Source organism: Anser anser (genome assembly GCF_964211835.1).
Source record: "Anser anser genome assembly, chromosome: 23".
Classification (NCBI taxonomy): Eukaryota; Metazoa; Chordata; class Aves; order Anseriformes; family Anatidae; genus Anser; species Anser anser.
The window spans coordinates 5062318-5086200 of NC_139744.1; the positions used below are offsets into that span (position 1 = coordinate 5062318).

At 51.0% G+C, this 23883-nt stretch overlaps 2 protein-coding genes across 3 annotated transcripts; both read left to right on the forward strand.

Annotated features, from left to right (window-relative positions):
- The first annotated feature begins 2847 nt into the window (after window positions 1-2847).
- Window positions 2848-8572, forward strand: LOC310885871 (feather keratin Cos2-3-like). The gene is made up of 2 exons (XM_083809672.1): window positions 2848-3092; window positions 7736-8572. The coding sequence occupies exons 1-2, from the start codon at window positions 2994-2996 to the stop codon at window positions 8060-8062; spliced, it is 426 nt and encodes a 141-aa protein (XP_083665798.1). The 5' UTR covers window positions 2848-2993; the 3' UTR covers window positions 8063-8572.
- Window positions 8573-12043: 3471 nt separating this feature from the next.
- On the forward strand, window positions 12044-23604 carry LOC310885866 (feather keratin Cos1-1/Cos1-3/Cos2-1-like). 2 transcript variants are annotated; one of them, XM_083809668.1, is made up of 2 exons: window positions 12044-12342; window positions 22768-23604. In XM_083809668.1, exons 1-2 carry the CDS (start codon window positions 12244-12246, stop codon window positions 23092-23094), a joined length of 426 nt encoding a protein of 141 aa, XP_083665794.1. In that variant the 5' UTR covers window positions 12044-12243; the 3' UTR covers window positions 23095-23604. The 2 variants fall into 2 exon arrangements, with proteins under 2 accessions (XP_083665794.1, XP_083665793.1); XM_083809667.1 differs by lacking the exon at window positions 22768-23604 and adding an exon at window positions 12723-13466 and having other exon boundaries at window positions 12337-12342.
- Window positions 23605-23883: the final 279 nt, after the last annotated feature.

The window sequence follows — 23883 nt, forward strand, 5'->3', positions numbered from 1 at the left end:
GGGGGAGTTCCATTTGTGCCAAGGAGGGGTGCCCACAGGTCTCCCACCAGACAGGCACAGACCTTCCCTGCCATGGCACTGGAGAACTTCAGTGGGTGGCAAATGGACACAGATTGGTTGTAGGCCATGAGTGTGAAGAGGAGATCCCAGTTTAGGCCCAGGATCAGGTTGTCCAGGGCAATCTGGTCTTGAACACCTCCACGGACTGGGCATACACACCTTCTCTGCACATGCTGTTCTAGTGCCTCAACAACCTCTGTGTTCCCCCCTAACATCTAACCTAAATCTGTCTTATTTTAGTTTAAAACCATTCCCCCTAGTCCTATCATTACCTGATGTACTAGAAGTTGCTCTCCATCTTTTTATAAGGCCCCTTTAAGTATTAAAAATCTGCAATCAGGTCTCTCTGGAGCCTTCTCTTCTGCAGACTGAACATCCCCATCTCTCTCAGACTTTCTTTGTAGGAGAGGTGCTCCAGCCCTCCAGTCATTTTGTGGCTCTCCTCAGGACCTACTCTAACAGGTCCTCATTCTTCTTGTGCTGGGGACCCCAGACCCAGCTGCAGCACTCCAAGTGGGACCTCACAAGGTCATAGCAGAGGGGGACAATCACCTCCATCGACCTGCTGGCCACTCCTCTTGATACAGCCCAGGATGCAGTTGCCATTCTGGGTTACAAGTACGCTTCTTGTCCACCAGAACCCCCAAAAGTCCATTTCTGCAGGGCTGCTCTCAATAAGTTCTTCACACTGTCTGTACTCATGCCGGGGATTGCCCTGATCCAGGTGCAGCACCTTGCGGTTGGACTTCCTGAACCTCATGTGGTTCACATGGACCCACTTCTCAAGCCTCTCCAGGTCCCTTTGTATGGCATCCCTTCCTTCTGTTTTATCAACTGCACCACCCAGTTTGGTGTCATCTGCAAACTTGCTGCACTCGATCCCATGCTCTATGTCACTGATAAAGATCTGAAAGAGCACCAGTCCCAAGACAGAACCCTGAGGGGCACCACTTGTCACCAGCCTCCACCTAGGCATAAAGCCATTGACCACCACTCTCTGTGTGTAGCCTTCAAGCCAATTCCTTATCCACTGCATGTTCCACCCTTCAAATCCATCTCTCTCCAATTTGGAGCTCAGGATGCCATTTGGGACTGTGTCAAAGGCATTAAAGAAGTCCAGACAGAAGACATTTGTCAGTCTTTGCCTGTCAACTGATGCATTCACTCCACAGAAGTGACTCATAGAAGGCTACCAGACTGTTCAGGCCTTATTTGTGCTTGGTGAAGCCATACTGGCTGTCTTGGACCACCTCCTTGTCCTGCATGGTCTTTGACATTGCTTCCAGAAGGATCTGTTCCATGATGTTCCCAGGTAGATAGATGAGGCTCATCAGTTTGTATTTCTCCAGGACCTCCTTTGAACCCTTTTAAAAAATGTAAGTGACCCTTTTTCCACTCACCAGGGACTTCACCTGACTGCCTTGACCTTTCAAATAGGATGGAGAAAGGCTTGACTTTCTAGTCTTCAAAAGTTTGACTTTCAAGTCTTGACTTGACATCAGCCAGTTCCCTCAGGACCCTGGGATGCATGGCATTGGGCTACATGGATTTGTACCTGGTCAGTTTTGTCCGGTGATTTCAAGCCTGCTCTTCCCTTACAGTGGGAGAGACTTTGCTGCCTCAGCCCTCACCTCAAGGTTCTGGGATTTGAGAGATGTGGGAAACCTGAGTGGCAGAGAAGACTAAGGCAAATAAGTTGTTGAGTACCTCATCCTTCTCCATGTCTGTCTTTACCAGTTCTCCCTTCTCATTTATCATTGGGATTACACTCTCCTTTCCTTTCTTTTCTGGCCAATGCATCTATAGAATCCCATCTTGTTATTCTTTGCATCCTTTGCCAGGCTCAGTTCCAGCTGTGCCCTGGCTTACCTGATCCCAACCTTGCACATCTGGACAGCATCCCTGTACTATTCCCAGGCCACACGTCCCTGATTCCACTGCCTGTGCATTTTCTTCTTGTGCCTCAGTCTGACCAGCAGGCCCTTGCTCATCCATACTGGTTTCCTGACCTCCCTGCTCACTTTCTTACACAGGGGGTTGGAGAGTCCTTGTGCTCTCAGAAAAGTGTCCTTAAAGAGTTGCCAGGTCTGTACAGCTCCTTTGCCCTAAGGACAGTGTTCTAGGGGATCTCATCCACTACGTCATTAAACAGCTGGAAGTTTGCTCATAGGAGGTTCAGGGTCCTGACTTTGCTCTTTGGCAAGCCCATGTTCCTAGAGATCACAAACTCAACAAGGGTGTGGTCACTGCAGCCCACACTGCCTCCGATCTTAACCTCTTTAAAGAGCTCTTCTGCATTGGAGAACACCAGGTCCAGAAACGCTTCTCTGGTTGACACCAATGTATGGAAGTGAAGAAGGATTTCTCTATGAACAGGATCTGCACTGTGTGTCAGATGTGCACAGGGTTCCTGCACATGAAAGATTTACTTTCTGTCTACATTCTTCTTATTATTCCTTCTAAATAAAAGAAAAAATTTCCTGTTGGGCCTTTCTTGTGAGAGCCAGAAAGGGCCCTGCACAACTTCTTCCCCCATACAGACATCCCTAAGTCAGAGCAGGAGGAGGCAAAACATGTTAGAAGGTTTTCCCTGAGGGCAGTGTTTGGTGGGATAGGGTCATAACCTGGGAGCTGGGCCACCTCTGGGAAAAACAGCTTCAAAGAACCCCTAAGGAGTCACCCAGGCTGATATCACTTGCATTTACTGGACCCTTCCAGCATGTGAGCTGAGTCTTCTGCCCACACTGACTTGTGTTGCGCGGAAATACTTGGGCCTCCCTACCTGCCACTCAAAAGTTGCCTTAATTGAGGAATGGGCATAAAGCAGGAAATGAAAAACATCATCACAGGAAGGAAACACACAGCCCATATCATTAACTGGGATGTTTTGCATTCAAGAGGAGCTTGTCAGAAAATAACCACAGCTTCAAGGGATGCCTCTGGACATCGGGCAGCTAAGGCCCACTATAAAAGCCAGCCCAGCTCCGTGCTCCCTCATCCACTTCTCTGGCCTTCTCCTCCTTAGGAACCAGGTGAGTGTGAAGCCCCTTCTTGTCCCTCTCATTCTCCAGAAGGGAGTCTCAGCTCTATGGACCTCTTAGCTGCAATCAGCTCTGTTCCATGCCAAATCTTGGGGCTGCTGGTAGTGGGAGAGGGAAGTGGGGAGAAGGTTTGTCATGGAAAGAGGATGGACGTGTACTACAATGGCTTCTTGGCTAGAACCTCAGCTGTAGCCAGATAGTCCCTGGTGGCTTTTTTTAGGCCCTGTCAGGATGACGCCAAGAAGCCCTCGCACATCCCTGCACAGCCTCCAGCTCTCAGCATGGCCTGTGCCTTGGTTCCCTCTCGGTGTGGTGACACGCTGCTCCTCATGCATCCCCATGTTCTTCTTCCTCCCTACCCTCTCTCCCAGGTGAACCTCCTGCCCCCAGACATGTCCTGCTACGACCAGTGCCAGCCCTGCCAGCCGTGCCAGCCCTGCGGCCCGACTCCACTGGCCAGCAGCTGCAACGAGCCCTGCGTCAGGCAGTGCCAGAACTCCACCATCGTCATCCAGCCCTCTCCCGTGGTGGTGACCCTGCCCGGCCCCATCCTCAGCTCCTTCCCGCAGAACACTGCTGTGGGATCCTCCACCTCCGCTGCTGTTGGTAGCATCCTCAGCTGTGACGGAGTCCCCATCAACTCTGGATGCTGTGACCTCTCCTGTATTACCAGCCGCTACTGTGGCAGCAGGTGCCGCCCCTGCTAAAGTTGCCAGACAGTGCCCCAGACCAGGACCCCAGGAACTCAGAACATGCTGCTGGACAGAAGAAAAACAGTACTTTGTGCTCCTGTTTTAAGAGGAGCTGACCATCTCTGGCTTGTCCTGTAAAGACAGACAGGAAGGAGCCAGCCTGGTTTCTCTGTCAACATGGCCAATGTCTACCTTTCCTGTTGTCCACTTACTCGCTCTTTTTCTCTCTTTTCCTTTTTGCCCTCTGCTCCCATCCAAGCTCTCTGTGAGGCCCCCAGAAACCAATCAGCTCTTGCTGATCTCCTCTCTCAGGGTCTCTTCTTGTAGTTACCTCTTTTCCCTCCTGAGATTCAATAAACATTTGCAGCATCCCTGAGTGAGTCCCTGTCTGGTCTTTCCATCTGCAAAGAGATGGCCAAGGGAGAAAGCTATTGCTTTGGTGGGAATTTTGGTGTCCTTCAGGTGTCTGTCTACAGACTGGTTCTGTTTCATGTCTTTTTACAACACCAAGCTGAGGGGTGCAGACGGTACAGCAGAAGTAAAGGATGCCATCCCAAGGGACCTGCACAGGCTTGGGAAGTGGGTCCATGTGAACCGCATGAGGTACAAGAAGTCCAACCGCAAGGTGCTGCACGTGGCTTGGGGCAATCCCAGGCATGGGCACAGAATGGGTGAACTCACTGAGAGCAGCCCTGCAGAGATGGACTTGGGGGTTCTGGTGGATGAAGGACTCAACATGAACCAGCAGCGCACACTTGCAGCCCAGAAGGGCAACTGCACCCTGGGCTTTATCGGAAGAGGAGTAGACAGCAGTTCAAGAGAGGTGACTGTCTCCCTCTATTCTGCCCTTGTGAGGCCCCACCTGGAGTACTGCATCCAGGTTTTGGGCCCTGAGCAAAAGAAGGATGAGGACCTGTAAGACCAAGTCCAGAGGAGGGCTACAAAAACTACCAGAGGACTGGAGCCTTTCTCCTACAAAGAAAGGCTGAGAGAGTTGGGGATGTTCATCCTGGAGAAGAAAAGGCTCCAGGAAGACTTCATTGCAGCTTTTCAATACTTAAAGGGGGCTTATACCCTTAGACGAGGAGGGACTCTTTACTCAGGGAAATAATGATAGGACATGGGGAAAAGGTCTCAAACTAAAAGAGGGGAGATTTAGATTAGACATTTGGAAGAAATTCTTCACTGTAAGGTTAATGAGGAACTGGAGCAGGCTGAAGAGAAGTTGTGAATGCTCCATCAGTGAAGGTGTTCAAGGCCAGGCTGGATGGGCCCTTGGCCAACCTGATCTGCTGGGTGGCATACTATAGGTATGTCAGTGACAAAAGAAAGACTAGGGAAATTGTGGGCCCTCTCCTGGAGGAAACTGGAAACCTGGTTACCAAAGACATGGTAAAGGCTGAGTTACTCTATGACTTTTTTGCTTCAGTCTTCAACAGCAAGAGCTCTAGCCATTTAGCCCAGAAGTCCCAGAAGGCAAAGGCAGGGACTAGGAGAACGAAGAACTGCCCGCTGATCAAATGATGGATGATAAAAGGAGATGATCAAATTCAAGAACAGCTAAGGAACCTGAAGGTCCACAAGTGCATGGGACCTGATGAGATGCATCTGCACGTCCTGAGGGAAGTGGTTGATGAAGTATCTAAACCCCTATTCATCATAATTAAGAAGCTGTGGCAGAATGGTGAACTCCCCGCTGACTGGAAGAGGGGAAAAATAACTCCCCATTTTTAAAAAGGGAAAAAAGGAAGACTCATAGAAGTACAGGCCAGTCAGCCTCACCTCTGTACTCAGCAAGACTATGGAGCAGATCCTCCTGGAAACTATGCTAAAGCACATTAGGAGATGACAGGTGACAGCCCATATGGCTTCACTAAGGGCAGATCGTGCCTGACAAATCTGGATGGCCTTCTGTGATGGGACTAAAGAACTGGTGGATACAGAAAGTGCAACTGACATCATCTACCTGGATTTGTGCAAAGCATTTAACACTATCTCCCATTATATCCTTGTCTCTAAACTGGGGAGACAAAGATTTGACAGATGGACCACTCAGTGGGTAAGGAATTGGCTGGATGGTCGCACTCAGAAATTGTGGTCAATGGCTCAATGTCCAAGATGAGATCAGTGATGAGCGGTATCCCTCAAGGGTCTGTACTGGGACCAGTATTAGTTAATATCTTTCTTGGTAGCATAGACAGCCGTGCATTTGACACATTGAAGGGAAGAAATGCCATCCAGAAGGACCTAGACAGGCTTGAGAATTGGGCCCATGCAAGTCTCCGGATGTCCAACAAGGCCAATGTAAGGTCATTCACATGGATCAGGACAATCCCAATCACAAATACAGACTGGGCTGAGAATGGCTTGAGAGAAGCCCTGAAGAGAAGGACTTGGTGGAGGTGTTTGATGAAAAACTCAAGATGAGCAAGCAAAGTGCACTTACAGCCCAGGAAGCTAACCATAATCTCAGCTGCACTGAAAGAGGTGTGACCAGCACTTGGAGGGAGGTGCTTGTCCCCTTTTACTTTGCTCCTCTGTGACCCATCTGGAGTGCTGCATTCAGCTCTGGGGCCCCCAGCATAAGAAAGCCATAGACATGTTAGAGTGGGTCCAGAGGAGCACCATGAAGATGATCAGAGAGCTGGAGCATGTTAAGGGGTAACGGTTATAAACTAAAAGAGTATATATTTAGATTAGATATTAGGAAGAAATTGTTTACTATGAGGATGGTGATACAGAGGAAGCGGCTGTACAGAGAACTTGAGAATGCCCTGTCCCTGGAAATATTCAAGGCCATGTTGGATGGGAAACTGGAAAGCCTGTTCCAGTGGAAAGTATCCATACCCATGGCAGAGGATTTGAACTTGATGATCTCTTCCAACCAAAGACATTCTATGATTCTACCATTCAGTGATTCTATGGCATTGTTTGTGAACTCACAGATCGCACAGAGAAGGGCAGGGTTGAAAAGGGAAAGAATATAAATTCTGGAGGGCAGAGTAAATGGGGATGGGATCAAAAGCCAGTAGAACAAATCACACACCCGGGGAGGCAACAAGGGACCAAGAGAGGATTAAATAGGGAAGGAAAGGGAAGGATGTGACATGTCCTCATGAACAGGAGTCCTTCAGAAACCAACTGAAGCTTGTGGGAGCTTCTTCCCGAGTATGGCACTTCAAACAGTCCCAACAAAGTGACCCAGACACACATCACCTGACTGCTCAAGGCACATCTATCACTTGAGTCTTCTGCCTTCACTAATGCATTCCTGCCCTAGAAATCCTTAGGCCTTTCATCCCAGCACTCCAAAGAATCCTTCACTGGGGCATGGGCAAGACCTAAATCTGGAAATGAAAAGGTAGAAGTGCAGCAAACCAACACACAGCCCATACATATTATTAGTTGGGATAGTTTGCATTCAAGATGAGCTTGATAAAAAATTATTACCTTTGTTAAGGGTGGTTCATGGCCTATGGCAATGAAGGACCAGTATAAAGAGCAGCCCAGCTCCCTGCTCTCCCATCCAGTTCTCTCACCTCCTCCTCCTTGGGAACCAGGTGAGTCTGAAGCCCTCTCTCCTCCTCTTCCAAAGTGGAAGGGATCTTGCATCAATAGACATCTCATCTGATGGTGGTTCAGTGCTATGCTGGGCCTTGGAGTTCCTTGCCATGGGAGAGGGGTGGATACAGAAACTCTGTGTAGACAGAGGCTGGGACATGGGGCTGAGGCGGCTTTTGGTTTATGTACTATGCAAGAGTGTTCCTGGGCCAGGCTGCTCTTTGAAGGGCCCTGTCAGGACAAAGCGATGAAGACCATGTGCCTCCTGGCACAGCCTCCACCTCCACCCTCAGCAGTTGCCTTGGCTCTTTTGTGATGGGGTAACCAGGCTGGTAAATCACCTGCCCATGTGCTCTACTTCCTCCCTGTCCTCTTTCCCAGGCGCATCTCCTGCCCCCAGACATGTCCTGCTACGACCAGTGCCTGCCATGCAGGCCCTGTGGCCCGACCCCACTGGCCAGCAGCTGCAACGAGCCCTGCGTCAGGCAGTGCCAGAACTCCACCGTCGTCATTGAGCCCTCTCCCGTGGTGGTGACCCTGCCCGGCCCCATCCTCAGCTCCTTCCCGCAGAACACCGTTGTGGGATCCTCCACCTCTGCTGCTGTTGGCAGCATCCTCAGCTGTGACGGAGTCCCCATCAACTCCGGCTGCTGTGACCTCTCGGGCATTTCCAGCCGCTACTGTGGCAGAAGGTGCCTGCCGTGCTAAAGAAGCCAGTGGCCATGGCCCTGGGGTTCTTCTCTCCGGGATTACGAACATGGTGCTACACAAAGGAGGAATCTTCAGGCCGTTGCTTGCAGACTGACTGACCTTTCTCAGCTCCTCTGGCACATGCTGGCAGGAAGGGGCCAGCCTGCCCTTTCTGAAAACATGGCCCATGCCTCTCCTTCCATCCCTCCACCTACCTCCTTCTCTCCCTTTTCTTTGTGCTCTTCTCCCTTGGGCTGTGGGGCTTCTCAGAGCCAGCGTTCTCACTGCGGTAACAGCAGACACATGCCCTGCATGAACTCTGCCATGGGCAAGGGAAGCTGCCTCTCAGTTGGCCCTGGTGATCCCTGCACTGAAGGGTCTCAGCTCAGAGTGACCTCCTTTTCCTCTGTACACTCATTAAAGATTTCTGCATCCCAGCCTTGGCTGTAGATGTTTCATCCCTCCATGTATGCCCTCCTGAGCTGTTCTGGGAGAATGGCTTTGCCCTCAGTGGGTATAAGATGGGTGTTTATGGAGCCCCTTCCTGACTCCCAGAAGAATGGGAGGTTGCGACACACTGCAGATGGTCCTCTCCTGGGCACTGCCACTTGGAGCTGAAGAAGACATCCCCTTGGGAGACATCCCTTGGGGATGTCTTCTGGCCCCTGGGCCCTGGCAAGGAAACATCCACCCTTCTCTTACAGTGTCTCTGCCCACAGCCACCCACACCAGTCTAGCAAACAGGGAGCACAACCTCTGCTGTCCTCACGGAAAAAGCTACAAGTGTGTGGGAGGCCATGGAGTCAAGGCACCCTGCAGGCTCTCGGGAATGGGCTTCCTCTTGCTCAGGGCAATGCTGTACTGGGAAAGCAGGAGGGGGTAGAAGATGGATGGCAGTTGTGGGGATGGGTGGAATAAGTGCAGGGACACCCCACCGCTTCTACTCTACCTTCTTCTCCACTCCTTTGCCCCACCTCAGGGCTATGGCCAGCAGACATCACCATGTGCAGCAGAAACATGTGCACCATGCAGCCCAACCGCTCCCAGCACAGCACTTGGCAGGGTCCAGGTGTTGGCACACGTGCAGGACCGACCCCCTTCATAACTCAGCATTGGTATTAGGCACACTGGGCCACACACGGCAATCTAAAGTTCCTGAGGACCCAACAACCCCTTGGGCCGTGGCAGCCCAAGCAGTGCCCATGCCCCCATGCTGCTCTGGGGTGCCCACTTCCCTGCAAGAATGGAGAAGCTTTCCTCAGGCCCAGGACCTCTGAGGCCTCTCCAGTGTCAGGACCACATCTGCTCCAGAGAAGCTCTGTGTATGAGTTGACTGCCCTCCCCCCTCCGGGGACGTGGCCATGACAGTGTGACACCTGCACTCACAGGGACCTCCTCACACTTATTTCTGCCTTCCCAGACCATGTTTTTTTTTTTGCTCCTTCTCAGGCAAGAAGTTGTTCCTGTGTTTCTTCTTTCGTTGAGGGTATCTTCAGGATGTCTGCGTTTCTCTGGTGCCTAGATGCACTTTAAGGACGCCCGTGATTTCAAGGCCCAGTTCTCAGGCTGGCAGATGTTTCTCCTGTCAGTGCTTAGCTGCCACCTGATGTCAGCACTTTCCCGTTACAGAAAGGTTACCTCTGTAACAGCTCCCATCAACAGGGCACCATGTCCTTGCTTGATTACAGCTCTGTTTCCTTACGGCTCCACATATGGCCCAGCTTGGTACAGCTTTGTCATGTCCAGAAGGAACCAACCATTCAGGCAAGAGGGAGGATCCAAAGGTGTGCTGGGGTAAACCCTTTGCCTTTCCTGGTGTCAGAGCAATGCAGTCAGCTACAGCTACAAGAGAAAGTAACCAGTTTAGCCCAGGTGAAGGTCTGGCCCTGCCAGGACTGAGGTGTGAGGTAGACCGCAAGAAAGAGACCCAGGCAGAGCTCTGACAAACATTTCTGGTTTGTTGGGATGGCCCATTGCCCTGGAATGGCTGGCCTGTGTTGCAATACCCTAACTGCTTGGTAATTCCTGGGGACATAGGTTTCTTAATTGCCCTACTCTTTATTGCCTACTCTGAAAGCCCCAGGAGACTGTTAGCAGTATATAAGCCTTGGGTGAAGTTCTGGGCACATGTCCTTGGCAAGTGGAGCTGCTTCTGCGTTTGCACAAGGGAGCTGAGCTTGGATGAAGCACCCACTAAGCTGAGCATCCCTCTGGCACAACTGGAAATCACTTTGCTGGTTGCACTCTGAAACCCCTGTGCTCAGAAATCCCTCAGGTGAAGGAGTGACAGATGTCCCCTTTGCCTTCAGGAGAACCAGCCTGACATGGGCTGAATGAGAATCTGTCCCCTCTGCGATGCATTTCTGAGACAATGCTGGCAGGTCTTTATAGACAGGTGTGAGGAGATATGCCTGGCTCCGGCATTGACTCCCAGGAGGACCTGACATTGTCCAGGGGTGGAAATCCCTGACTGACAGGCACTATCAGGAGCATCGCAGCAGTGTGATTCTCCTGTACATCCCAAGGCACAAGACAGAGGAGACACGCTTGGAGACTGGGAGAGATCTCTGGCAGGCTTAAAAGATCCTTGAGGTTTCCACTGCATCCTCCCTTCAAGCACAGGACGAACAAACATCTGTTGGCCATGGCACAGGTAAGGTTGATCGTACCTTGAGCATGGCATGGTTGATTGTTCACACAAGGCAAAACCTGCTCAACATCCACATCAAGAGGAGGATCGAGGCTGAGAGGAAGAGGCATAGGATTTGGGAGACACCCTGTAGCGGAGGGGAAAAGCCCTGGACAAGAAAGGGTCACCCATGGAGTGAAAAGAGATTCCCTGAGCAGCTGAAGAAGCTGATTTGGATTCTGAAAGAAAGAGAGCAATTTCATGGTGTTGGTGATACTTTGTTGTTTTTCCTCACAGTAGACAAGCTTCTGCGGAAGTGGCTTCTGGCACGGCAGATGAGCCCTCAGTGATTGTGACAAAGAAGCAAAACAATATACCTCAGGCTCCCTGGTTCTTTGAGGTGTATTTGGTCATCTGTTGGCAGAAACCTGACACAGCCTTGAAGGCTTGGAAGGGACAGTAGCAGTCTGCAGGGCCTGCGGGGTTGTTCCTTCAGGCGTCCCTGAGAGTCAGAGCCTTCAGACATCCCGAGAGGGCTTTGGGGCCAAACACAGTGCTGGCAGGCAGGTGCAGGCAAGGCAGGCAAGGAAAGGGGGAGGTGGTAGAGGAGACACAGGTATCAAGGAAAGAGACTTACAAGTGTATGGCTGGCAGATATTGTTGTCCAATAAAAAGATTGGATTCATTATGTGGTATGCAGTGAGCCAATCCACACACTAGGTCAAGGGGTTGTTTATTTCAGAGTTGCACAAGTCTGGGTATGCAGTGGCTTCCCTCAAAAGCTGGCAAGCATAAGGCCTTTCCATGCCACTCTTTATACAATCCCTTCACAGTATATTTACATGTTTGTACAATCCCATAGCCTCTGATTGGTTACATAATTAGCATAGCGCTAACATGTCAAAGTCATTCTGCTTATCCTCAGAGACTGGCTGTGATAAGGGAATCTGCTGGAGTGCCCCATGCCCAGCTGTTCTGCTGGGTGTCATGACAGAAATAAGCTTCCTTCACATTAGGATCCTCTTCTTATTCTGTCTTACAAAAACAGACACTAAATTACCCCTGTGTCCTTGTTTTTTTGTTTATTTTGTTTATTTTGTTTGTTTTTTTGTTTGTTTGATTTGTTTTGTTTTTTGAGATCCATAAAGGGCCCTGCACAAACTTTCCCCACAAACGGGTATTCCCATATGAGAGCAGGAGGAGGCAAAACATGTTAGAAGGTTTTCCCTGAGGGCAGTGTTTGGTGGGATAGGGTCACAACCTGGGAGCTGGGCCACCTCTGGGAAAAACAGCTTCAAAGAACCCCTAAGGAGTCACCCAGGCTGATATCACTTGCCTTTACTGGACCCTTCCAGCATGTGAGCTGAGTCTTCTGCCCACACTGACTTGTGTTGCGCGGAAATACTTGGGCCTCCCTACCTGCCACTCAAAAGTTGCCTTAATTGAGGAATGGGCATAAAGCAGGAAATGAAAAACATCATCACAGGAAGGAAACACACAGCCCATATCATTAACTGGGATGTTTTGCATTCAAGAGGAGCTTGTCAGAAAATAACCACAGCTTCAAGGGATGCCTCTGGACATCGGGCAGCTAAGGCCCACTATAAAAGCCAGCCCAGCTCCGTGCTCCCTCATCCACTTCTCTGGCCTTCTCCTCCTTAGGAACCAGGTGAGTGTGAAGCCCCTTCTTGTCCCTCTCATTCTCCAGAAGGGAGTCTCAGCTCTATGGACCTCTTAGCTGCAATCAGCTCTGTTCCATGCCAAATCTTGGGGCTGCTGGTAGTGGGAGAGGGAAGTGGGGAGAAGGTTTGTCATGGAAAGAGGATGGACGTGTACTACAATGGCTTCTTGGCTAGAACCTCAGCTGTAGCCAGATAGTCCCTGGTGGCTTTTTTTAGGCCCTGTCAGGATGACGCCAAGAAGCCCTCGCACATCCCTGCACAGCCTCCAGCTCTCAGCATGGCCTGTGCCTTGGTTCCCTCTCGGTGTGGTGACACGCTGCTCCTCATGCATCCCCATGTTCTGCTTCCTCCCTACCCTCTCTCCCAGGTGAACCTCCTGCCCCCAGACATGTCCTGCTACGACCAGTGCCGGCCGTGCCTGCCGTGCCAGCCCTGTGGCCCGACCCCGCTGGCCAGCAGCTGCAACGAGCCCTGCGTCAGGCAGTGCCAGAACTCCACCGTCGTCATTGAGCCCTCTCCCGTGGTGGTGACCCTGCCCGGCCCCATCCTCAGCTCCTTCCCGCAGAACACCGTTGTGGGATCCTCCACCTCTGCTGCCGTTGGCAGCATCCTCAGCTGTGATGGAGTCCCCATCAACTCTGGGTGCTGTGACCTCTCTTGTATTGCCAGCCGCTACTGTTGCCGCCCCTGCTAAAGATGTCAGACTCTTTCCCAGACCAGGACCCCAGGAACTCAGGACATGATGCTGGACAGAAAAACTGAACTTTTTGCTGTTGTTTTAAGAGAAGCTGACCATCTTTGGCTTGTCCTGTAATGACAGACAGGAAGGGGACAGCCTGGGTTCTCTGACAACACAGCCAATGTCTACCTTTCCTGTTGTCCACTTACTCACTCTTTTTCTCTCTTTTCCTTGTTACCCTCTGCTTTCTGTGAGGCCCCCAGAAACCAGCCTGGATTGACCTGCAAGCCTCTCTCCGTTTGTGGGCCAGGTAGATGGATGCCCTGTGGGAACTGTGCTGTAGGAGAAGCTGAAAAACTTTTGTCTGTTCCTCCTGCTCCCCGCTCCCAGGGCCTCTTCTTTCAGTCACCTCATTTCCCTCCTGAGAATCAATAAATGTTTGCAGCATCCCTGAATGTGTCCTGGTCTGGTCTTTCCATCTGCATAGAGATGGCCAAGGAGAAAGCTACTGTTTTGGTGGGAATTAGCTGCAGGTGCTGCCTCACTCCTCTGTGCATCAGGGTGTGGGGCACATTGCAGTGATTCATCTTTCAGTCACTGCCTCTTGAAGCTGAGGAAGACATCCAGTTTCTCCACAGCCAATGGCCACCAGTCCTTGACTTGTGACATCTCTCCCTAGGCATGTTCCCTTGACTTTGGAGGCCCCAGTTCTTCGGGGAGGAGTGTTCATCTTGCTTTGGGTGGAGCTGTGCTGGGGATGGGGACTCAGACAAAGATGTTCCCAAAAGATGGCAGGAACTGGGAATGGGTAATTGTCTTGGGGATGGCCCTCTGTCTCTACTCCGCTTTCCCCTCTCCTCCACCACCTGATCATGAGCAGCACGTCTGGGCATGAATAGCAGGTACAGCTTGCCTGTGCAGTCCTATCACCCCTGAGCACAGCATCTGGCATGGCCCAGCTGTTGCCAAGATCTATAGTGCTGAGGGGATTCACAAGTTCGTGCTGCTACCAGGTACAGGGGTGCACTCAATCTCATCATCTATGTCACTGATGAAGATATTGAAAAGCACCAGTCCCAAGACAGACCCCTGAGGGACACCACTCATCAGCAGTGTCCATCTGAATATAGAACCGTTGACTACTACCCTCTGGGTGTGGCCATCATGCCAATTCTTTATCCATCAGATGGTCCACCCTTCAAATCCATATCTTTCCAATTAAGAGATTAGGATGTCATGTAGGACTGTGTCAAAGTCCTTACAGAAATCCAAGTAGATGACATCAGTCTTCCCATGTTATTTCATCATAGAAGGCCACCCAATTGGTCAGGCATAAATTTACCCTTGTTGAAGCCATGCTAGCTGTCCTGGATCACCTCCTTGTCCTGCATGTGCCTTAATATTTCCTCCAGAAGGATTCCACCTTATCACCAATCAGAAGACTGAGGCAAAGAAGTTAAGTACCTCTGCCTTCTACACATCTGTCATTACCAGTTCTTCGTCTTCATTTGTCAGAGGCGCTACACTTACCTTAGTCTTTCTTTTTTGTCCAATGTACCTGTAGAACCCCTTCTTGTTATTATTTGCATCCCTTGCCAAGTTTAGTTCTGTCTTGGCTTTCCTCATCCCATCCCCACACATCTGGACAGAGCTTCTGTACTCTTCCCAGGGGACACAGTCCTGTTTCCACCGTCTGTACATTTCCTTCTTTTGCCTGTTTGACCAGCACATCTTTATTCAACCATGCTGGTTTCCTAACTTCTTGCTTGATTTATTACACATGGGAATAAAGAGCTCTTGCACTCCAAGGAAAACATCCTTAAAGAGTTGCCAGTTCTGATCAGATCCTCTGTCCCTAAGGACCGTGTCCCATGGGATATCATCCACTAGATCTTTTAACAGCTGTAAGTTTCTTCTTCAGAGGTTCAGGGTCCTGACTTTGCTCTTTGCCAGGCCCATATCCCTCAAGATCACAGACTCTACCTGGGCATGGTCACCGCAACCTAGGCTTCCTCCAATCTTAACCTCTTTTATGAGCTCTTCTACACTGGTGAGCACCAGGTCCAGTAACACTTCTCCTTTGATTTGTTTCTCTAGTACCTGGACGAGGGAGTTTTCCTCAATGGACTCCACGTGTCTCCTGGATTGCTTACTGCCTGCCATGTGGCTTTCCCAGCAAATATTCATGTGGTTGAAATCTCCCAGGAGGATGAGAGCCTGTCAGCACGATGTTTCCTGTAGTTGGTGCAAGAAGGCCTCTTCAACAGACTTTTCTTGATAAGGCAGCCTGTAGTAGACCCCAACCACAAGATGCCCTTAGTTGGTCCAGTCCTTAATTTTTACTCACAGGCTTTCAACCTGCTCATGGCTTTATCTTAGGGGGAACTCTTCACAATCTATCCATTTCCTAACATAGAGGGCAACACCCCCACCCTTCCTTACCTGCCTGTCTCTCCTGTAAAGCTTGTAGCCCTCCATTCCAATGTTCCAGCTGTGTGATTCACAGAATCACAGAATCACAGAATCACAGAATGTTAGGGATTGGAAGGGACCTTGAAAGATCATTTAGTCCAATTCCCCTGCCAGAGCAGGAACACCTAGATCACATCACAAAGGAATGCGTCCAGGTGGCTTTTGAATGTGTCCAGAGAAGGAGACTCCACAACCCCCCTGGGCAGCCTGTTCCAGTGTTCTGTCAACCTCACCGTGAAGAAGTTTCTTCTCGTATTTAAGCAGACCCACCTATGTTCCAGCTTGCACCCATTGCACCTTGTCCTATCATTAGATGTCACTGAGAAGAGTCTGGCTCCATCCTCCTGACACTCACCCTTTACATATTTATAAACATTAATAATGTCACCCCTCAGTCTCCTCTCCTCCAAGCTAAAGAGACCCAGCTCCCTCAGCCTTTCCTCATAAGGGAGATGCTCCACTCCCTTAATCATCCTCGTGGCTCTGAGCTGGACTCTCTCAAGCAGTTTCCTGTCCTTCTTGAACTGAGGGGCCCAGAACTGGATGCAATATTCCAGATGTGGTCTCACCAGGGCAGAGTAGAGGGGGAGAAGAACCTCTCAATCTACTAACCACACCCCTTCTAATATGCCCCAGGATGCCATTGGCCTTCTTGGCCACAAGGGCACAGTGCTGGCTCATTGTCATCCTGCTGTCCATCAGGACCCCTAGGTCCCTTTCCCTTACGCTGCTCTCCAGCAGGTCAGTTCCCAACTTATACTGGTGTCTGGAGTTGTTCTTGCCCAGACACAGAACTCTACACTTGCCTTTGTTATACTTCATTAAATTTCTCCACATCCAACTCTCCAGCTTGTCTAGGTCCCACTGGATGGCAGCATAGCCTTCCAGCGTGCCGGCCACTCCTCCCAGTTTAGTGTCATCAGCAAAGTTGCTGACACTGCACTCTATTCCCTCATCTGAGTTGTTGATGAATGTACTGAATAATACTGGTCCCAGTACTGACCCCTGAGAGACTCTGCTAGATACAGGCCTCCAAGTAGACTCTGTCCCACTGACCACAACTCTCTGGCTTCTTCCCTTCAGCCTGTTCACAGTCCACCTCACTACCCAATCATCCAGACCACACTTCCTTAGTTTAGCTGTGAGGATGCTGTGGGAGACTGTCAGATGCTTTACAATCGAGATAGAGCATGTCCACTGCTTCACCATCATCTATCCACCTGGTTATGTCTTCATAAAGGCTATCAGGTTGGTCAAGCATGAATTCCCCTTGGTGAAGCCATGTTGACTGCCCCTAATGACCCTTTTGTCCTTGATAAGCCTAGAGACAACACCAAGGATAAGTTGTTCCATCACCTTTTCACAGATGGAGGTGAGGCTGGCCAGTCTATAGTTACCCAGGTCCTCCTTCTTGACCTGTTTGAAGACTGGAGTGACATTTGCTTTCCTCCAGTCCTCAGGCACCTCTCCCGTTACCCACAACTTACCAAAGATGATGGAGAGTGGCTTAGCAATTATTTCCACCAGCTCCCTCAGCACCCGCAGGTGCATCCCAGCAGGACCCATGGATTTGTGGATGTCCAGCTTACTTAATCAGTCCTTAACCCAATCCTCATCAACCAAGGCAAACTCCTTATTTATTCTGACTTCCTCTGGGGCCTCTGGGGTACCCAGAAGAATAAAATACTTGAAGAAGCCCTTTCTGTTGTCCTTGACTCCTCTTGCAAGGTTTAATTCTAAGGAGGCCTTAGTTGCCTCCCTACATTCTCTGACAACAGTCTTATATTCCTCCCAAGTGGCCAGCCCCTCCTTCCACGATCTGTAAACTCTCCTCTTCAACTTGAGTTTGCCCAGCAGTTCCAGGTTTAACAATGTAGGTCTCCTGGCTCTCTTTCTTGACTTCCAACCTGTTGGGATGCTCTCATCTTAAGCTTGGAAGTAGCAGTCCTTGAATTCTAACCAACTATCTTGGGCCCCTTTAACTTCAAGTACCCTGTCCCATGGAATTCCCCCTAGCAATTGCTTGGAAAGGCCAAAGTTGGCTCTACTGAAGTCCAGGGTTGCAATTCTGCTGGGTATTCTGTTCGTGACAGATGAGATCTTGAACTCTACCATCTCATGGTCGCTGCAACCAAGGCTGCCCCCAACCTTCACCACTTCAACCAGCCCCTCCTTGTTAGTGAGGACAAGATCCAGCAGCCCTCCTCTCCTAGTTGGCACATCCACCATTTGCATCAGGAAGTTATCATCAATGCACTGGAGGAACTGCGGGTGGCTGGCTGAGTAGGCCTTCCAGCAAATGTCAGGGTAGGTGAAATCCCCCCCTTTAACCAGGGCCTGTAATTGCGAGGCTGCTCTTGGCTGCATGTAGAAGTCCTCGTCAACTTCCTCATCCTGATCTGTTGGCCTGTAATAGACACCCTCAGCAGTATCACCCATGCCAGCCTGTCCCTTAATTCTCACCCACAGACTCTCAACTCGCTCCTCATCCACCCTTGGACAGTACTCAATATATTGTAGTTGCTCTCTCACATAAAGAGCTACTCCGACACCTTGCCTTGATGGTCTGCCTTTCCTGAGAAGGACATAACCATCCATGACCACATTCCAGTCATGTGAGCTGTCCCACCATGTCTCTGTAATTCCCACCAGATCATAATCTCCTGACCAAACACGGATTTCTAACTCCTCCTGCTTATTCCCCATGCTGCGTTCGTTGGTGTACAGGCACTTCAGCGTGTGAGCTGAGCATGCCAATTTAACCCTAGGAAGGTTGGAGGCTGCCCGGTCTTCCTCAATGCTATAATGCTGCCCCACCGGTGCAAGCCCAGCTACAGCCCCATCTCCCTCCAAATCTAGTTTAAAGCTCTCCAAATGAGCCCTGCTAATTCCTGTCCCAGAACCCTTTTGCCTCTATGAGATAAACCTTTCTTGCATATTACTGTCAGGCTTATTGTCTTATAAAACCAGCCATTGTCTAAGAACCCATAGCCCTGCCTGTAGCACCAGTCACATAGCCAAGCATTTATGGACTGGATCCTTCTATTATGTCCTACGTCATCACCTGAGAATGGAAGGAGAGAGGAGAAAATAACTTGCGCTCCAGACTCCTTCACCAACCATCCAAAGGCCTTTAAGTCTTTCTTCATTCCCCTCAGACTATGGGATGCAGCTTTCTCCCCACTTATCTGGAAGATCAGAAGCGAGTAGTAGTCTGTTGAGTACACCAGGTTGGGGAGTGTCCTGGTGACATCTGGCTCCAGATAGACTGCAGACATCCCTATGATGAGGGTCAACTCCACATATTGGGCCCTCTGTTCCTCTCAGAAAGGAATCTCCTACTACAGTTACCCTTCTTTTTTTCTTTTTGGAGTCAGTCTTGAGGTGTGGTGTCAACTGCCTTTTTCTATGTGACCTCATAGGCAGGCCTTCCACCACATCCTTGCCTACCTCTCCTTCAAGATCCAGGGCATCAAACCTATTATGGAGGGGTACCTGGGGAAGATAGGGAGGAAGGGAAGGGGGGTGCCCACAAAGCCAAACTGGAACTCACTTCCAACCCTCCTCTTCTTTTTGGTCCCCTCCCTCTGCCCAACAGTGACAGGGCAGGGGCTCCACTACACTCCGGGTGACATCCCCCTGGCATCCTTCTCTCTGGCACACCAGGGAGTTACTCCACCAATCAATCTCCTGCTTACACTCCCTGACACTTCTGAGTCTCTCCACCTCCACCTTGAGCTCAGCCACCATGGTGAGAAGACTTTCCCCCTGAGAACAGGCAGTTTCCTCGCTGCCCTCCCTTGGCAGTGGCAGGCTCAGGCACTCCCTGCAGCCAGAGGCCTGAACAGCTATGTCTCTAGGCAGGCCCTCCATCTGGGTTGCCACAGCCTTTTTGGATTGAGCTCACTACCTAGTGGACACCATGGTAGGTTCGTAATCTCGCAGACTGTTGATAGTTGGTGCAGAGCTCCTGCTCCTTGCCACACCAGCTGCTCACCAGTGCGCATGTGCTGATGGCCCCTCCCTCTTCATGGTGGGCAGCAGGGTGTCCCTGTCCTCCTGGAGGCTTTTTCTAGGCAGAGGGTGTGGGAGTAGTCACCATTGTCCTGGCAATTCCCACTCCCTGTCAGCCTCTCTCTCGAGAGCTGGCGGTGCTGCCTGGTTGTGCCGCTGTCCCGGGTCACTGCTGGTGAAGCAAGGGTTCAAAATGCCCCTGTAACTCGTAATTAGTTGCTGCGGCTGGGCCAGCTCCAAAGCAGCTGACCTCGACTACTGAGGGCTAGTTCCTGCTTTCAGCCAATTAAATCTCCCGCTGTTGCACTGATTGCCCTGATTTATTCCACCATGTTTCTGTGATAGCAATTAGATCATAGTTTTCTAATCGCACTGTGGCTTCCAACTCCTGCTTGTTTCCCATGCTACGTGCATTAGTATACAAGCATTTCAGGGACCTGATATGCTTACTTCTCATGTCGCATGTGTATGTATAAGAAAATTCAGCTGTATTTCATTCAACTTAGCCCCTTGTAGGGCAGACTAGAAGACCTTGTGGGGCCTCACTAGCATGCAGTTCCCAAAAATTGTCATGTAGTCCCCTAGCTTATCACTGGTGGGCCTGGTTTTGTCTCTTTCCCAATTCAAATCTAGTTTAAACCCCTATCAATCAGCCCTGCTAACTCCTGGACAAAAATCCTTTCCCTCCTCAGAGAAGGGTGCTCCCCACCAGGAGTTGGTAGTCCTGGTGTCATGACACCAAGATGACACTATAGGCCCTGGGACCAGCTGGACACATGCCTAGGGTCAGGTGAATTATGTGCACACTAGCACATACCAAGAATGCATACACATTTCACACACAGATCCATGGACACATGCAAACATGCATGTGCACGCATGCACATATAGTTCTATATACACCCTGACAAATGCAGGTGCAAACTGCATGCACAGGAACACGAGGCCATGCATCTGTGCACATGCAGACATCAGGTACACGTGCACTCAGTGCCTCTAATGGGTTCACAAGGGCTTTGCCACACACATGTGCACACACATTCCTGGCACAGTAGAGGCAGAGGCCAAGGGGAGCTGACAGAGGAGATGCTGGGGACCTTTCTGGCAGGGCAGGGCTGTGCACTCTGAGCAGGACAAGGCTCCAGAGGAGAGGACAGCACAGTGTGGGGATGCGCAGGGACGACCCAGAGAGAGGAGTCCAAGGATGTCAACCCATTTCTCCAGAGGGCAGCTTTAATGGAAAGAGATTGAAAACCCCGCAGTAGAGCCCACCTGTCTGGAAGCCCACCCCATGGGACTGCTGGAGTAAGTTGGGAGAGAGGGAAAAAGGAAGACATGGCACGTCCACATACAGGAAAGCCCTCAGGTGACCAGGCAAGGATTGCAGGGCTGGGAACAGCTGGGCCCCTTCCTGTTACCACAGTCACAAACAACGCCACCACAGTGCCCCAGGCCATCATCACTTGTCTGCACTGGACCCATCTGGTGCTTGAGCCAAGTCCTCTGCCACCGCAGAATCAGTCCTGATCCAGAAATCCTGGGGCCTCTCCATCCCAGCACTCTGAAGGAGCCTCTAAGAGGGAACGGGTGTGGCATAAGCCAGGAAATGAAAAGACAGTGTAGAGGGGGAAACAGCCCCACAGCCCATGTAATAACTGGGAGGTTTTCCATTCATCACGAGCACCCTAGAAAATTATCACTTCTGTGGAGGCTACCTCTGGACCTGGAGCAGTAAAGGGTCACCAGAAAAGCCAGCTGAGATCCTTGACTCCCTCGTCTTCTTATTCTTGGGAACCCAGTGTATCTGAAGCCCTTTCCCCATATCCTTTTCCAGTAATACCGATACATGTTGTGCTAGGTATTGGCGATGGTGGTCATGAGAGGTCACAGTCAGGAGAGGTGTGATTCAGAGACAATGTGGGACCTGCCTGAGTAGGATTTTCACCTAAGAGAGAGGCAGCAGCCTTGTTGGTCATGACCACACCTTTCAGATCATGTCTGGATGAAGACATTTTTCTCCTCACATGTCCCTGTGCTCTGCTTCCTCCCTGCCCTCTCTCCCAGTTGCACCTCCTGCCCCAAAACATGTCCGGCTACGACCAGTGCCTGCTGTGCCAAGCCCTGAAGCCCAACCCCACTGTCAGCAGCCGCAATGAGCCCTGCAGCAGGCAGTGCCAGTGTCACTCCACTGTCATCATCCAAACCTCTTCTGTGATATTGGCTCTGACAGGCCCCATCCTCAGCTCACAGACTGCACAGAGAAAGGCAGGGTTGAAAAGGGAAAGAATATAAATTCTGGAGGGCAGAGTAAATGGGGATGGGATCAAAAGCCAGTAGAACACATCACACACCCGGGGAGGCAACAAGGGACCAAGAGAGGATTAAATAGGGAAGGAAAGGGAAGGATGTGACATGTCCTCATGAACAGGAGTCCTTCAGAAACCAACTGAAGCTTGTGGGAGCTTCTTCCCGAGTATGGCACTTCAAACAGTCCCAACAAAGTGACCCAGACACACATCACCTGACTGCTCAAGGCACATCTATCACTTGAGTCTTCTGCCTTCACTAATGCATTCCTGCCCTAGAAATCCTTAGGCCTTTCATCCCAGCACTCCAAAGAATCCTTCACTGGGGCATGGGCAAGACCTAAATCTGGAAATGAAAAGGTAGAAGTGCAGCAAACCAACACACAGCCCATACATATTATTAGTTGGGATAGTTTGCATTCAAGATGAGCTTGATAAAAAATTATTACCTTTGTTAAGGGTGGTTCATGGCCTATGGCAATGAAGGACCAGTATAAAGAGCAGCCCAGCTCCCTGCTCTCCCATCCAGTTCTCTCACCTCCTCCTCCTTGGGAACCAGGTGAGTCTGAAGCCCTCTCTCCTCCTCTTCCAAAGTGGAAGGGATCTTGCATCAATAGACATCTCATCTGATGGTGGTTCAGTGCTATGCTGGGCCTTGGAGTTCCTTGCCATGGGAGAGGGGTGGATACAGAAACTCTGTGTAGACAGAGGCTGGGACATGGGGCTGAGGCGGCTTTTGGTTTATGTACTATGCAAGAGTGTTCCTGGGCCAGGCTGCTCTTTGAAGGGCCCTGTCAGGACAAAGCGATGAAGACCATGTGCCTCCTGGCACAGCCTCCACCTCCACCCTCAGCAGTTGCCTTGGCTCTTTTGTGATGGGGTAACCAGGCTGGTAAATCACCTGCCCATGTGCTCTACTTCCTCCCTGTCCTCTTTCCCAGGCGCATCTCCTGCCCCCAGACATGTCCTGCTACGACCAGTGCCTGCCATGCAGGCCCTGTGGCCCGACCCCACTGGCCAGCAGCTGCAACGAGCCCTGCGTCAGGCAGTGCCAGAACTCCACCGTCGTCATTGAGCCCTCTCCCGTGGTGGTGACCCTGCCCGGCCCCATCCTCAGCTCCTTCCCGCAGAACACCGTTGTGGGATCCTCCACCTCTGCTGCTGTTGGCAGCATCCTCAGCTGTGACGGAGTCCCCATCAACTCCGGCTGCTGTGACCTCTCGGGCATTTCCAGCCGCTACTGTGGCAGAAGGTGCCTGCCGTGCTAAAGAAGCCAGTGGCCATGGCCCTGGGGTTCTTCTCTCCGGGATTACGAACATGGTGCTACACAAAGGAGGAATCTTCAGGCCGTTGCTTGCAGACTGACTGACCTTTCTCAGCTCCTCTGGCACATGCTGGCAGGAAGGGGCCAGCCTGCCCTTTCTGAAAACATGGCCCATGCCTCTCCTTCCATCCCTCCACCTACCTCCTTCTCTCCCTTTTCTTTGTGCTCTTCTCCCTTGGGCTGTGGGGCTTCTCAGAGCCAGCGTTCTCACTGCGGTAACAGCAGACACATGCCCTGCATGAACTCTGCCATGGGCAAGGGAAGCTGCCTCTCAGTTGGCCCTGGTGATCCCTGCACTGAAGGGTCTCAGCTCAGAGTGACCTCCTTTTCCTCTGTACACTCATTAAAGATTTCTGCATCCCAGCCTTGGCTGTAGATGTTTCATCCCTCCATGTATGCCCTCCTGAGCTGTTCTGGGAGAATGGCTTTGCCCTCAGTGGGTATAAGATGGGTGTTTATGGAGCCCCTTCCTGACTCCCAGAAGAATGGGAGGTTGCGACACACTGCAGATGGTCCTCTCCTGGGCACTGCCACTTGGAGCTGAAGAAGACATCCCCTTGGGAGACATCCCTTGGGGATGTCTTCTGGCCCCTGGGCCCTGGCAAGGAAACATCCACCCTTCTCTTACAGTGTCTCTGCCCACAGCCACCCACACCAGTCCAGCAAACAGGGAGCACAACCTCTGCTGTCCTCACGGAAAAAGCTACAAGTGTGTGGGAGGCCATGGAGTCAA

Coding starts and splice junctions, on each gene's coding strand:
- LOC310885871 (XM_083809672.1), top strand. CDS start 2,994: ATGCCTCTGGACATCGGGCAGCTAAGGCCCACTATAAAAGCCAGCCCA. Junction 3,093..7,735: donor TTCTCCTCCTTAGGAACCAG/GTGAGTGTGAAG, acceptor CCTCTTTCCCAG/GCGCATCTCCTGCCCCCAGA.
- LOC310885866 (XM_083809668.1), top strand. CDS start 12,244: ATGCCTCTGGACATCGGGCAGCTAAGGCCCACTATAAAAGCCAGCCCA. Junction 12,343..22,767: donor TTCTCCTCCTTAGGAACCAG/GTGAGTGTGAAG, acceptor CCTCTTTCCCAG/GCGCATCTCCTGCCCCCAGA.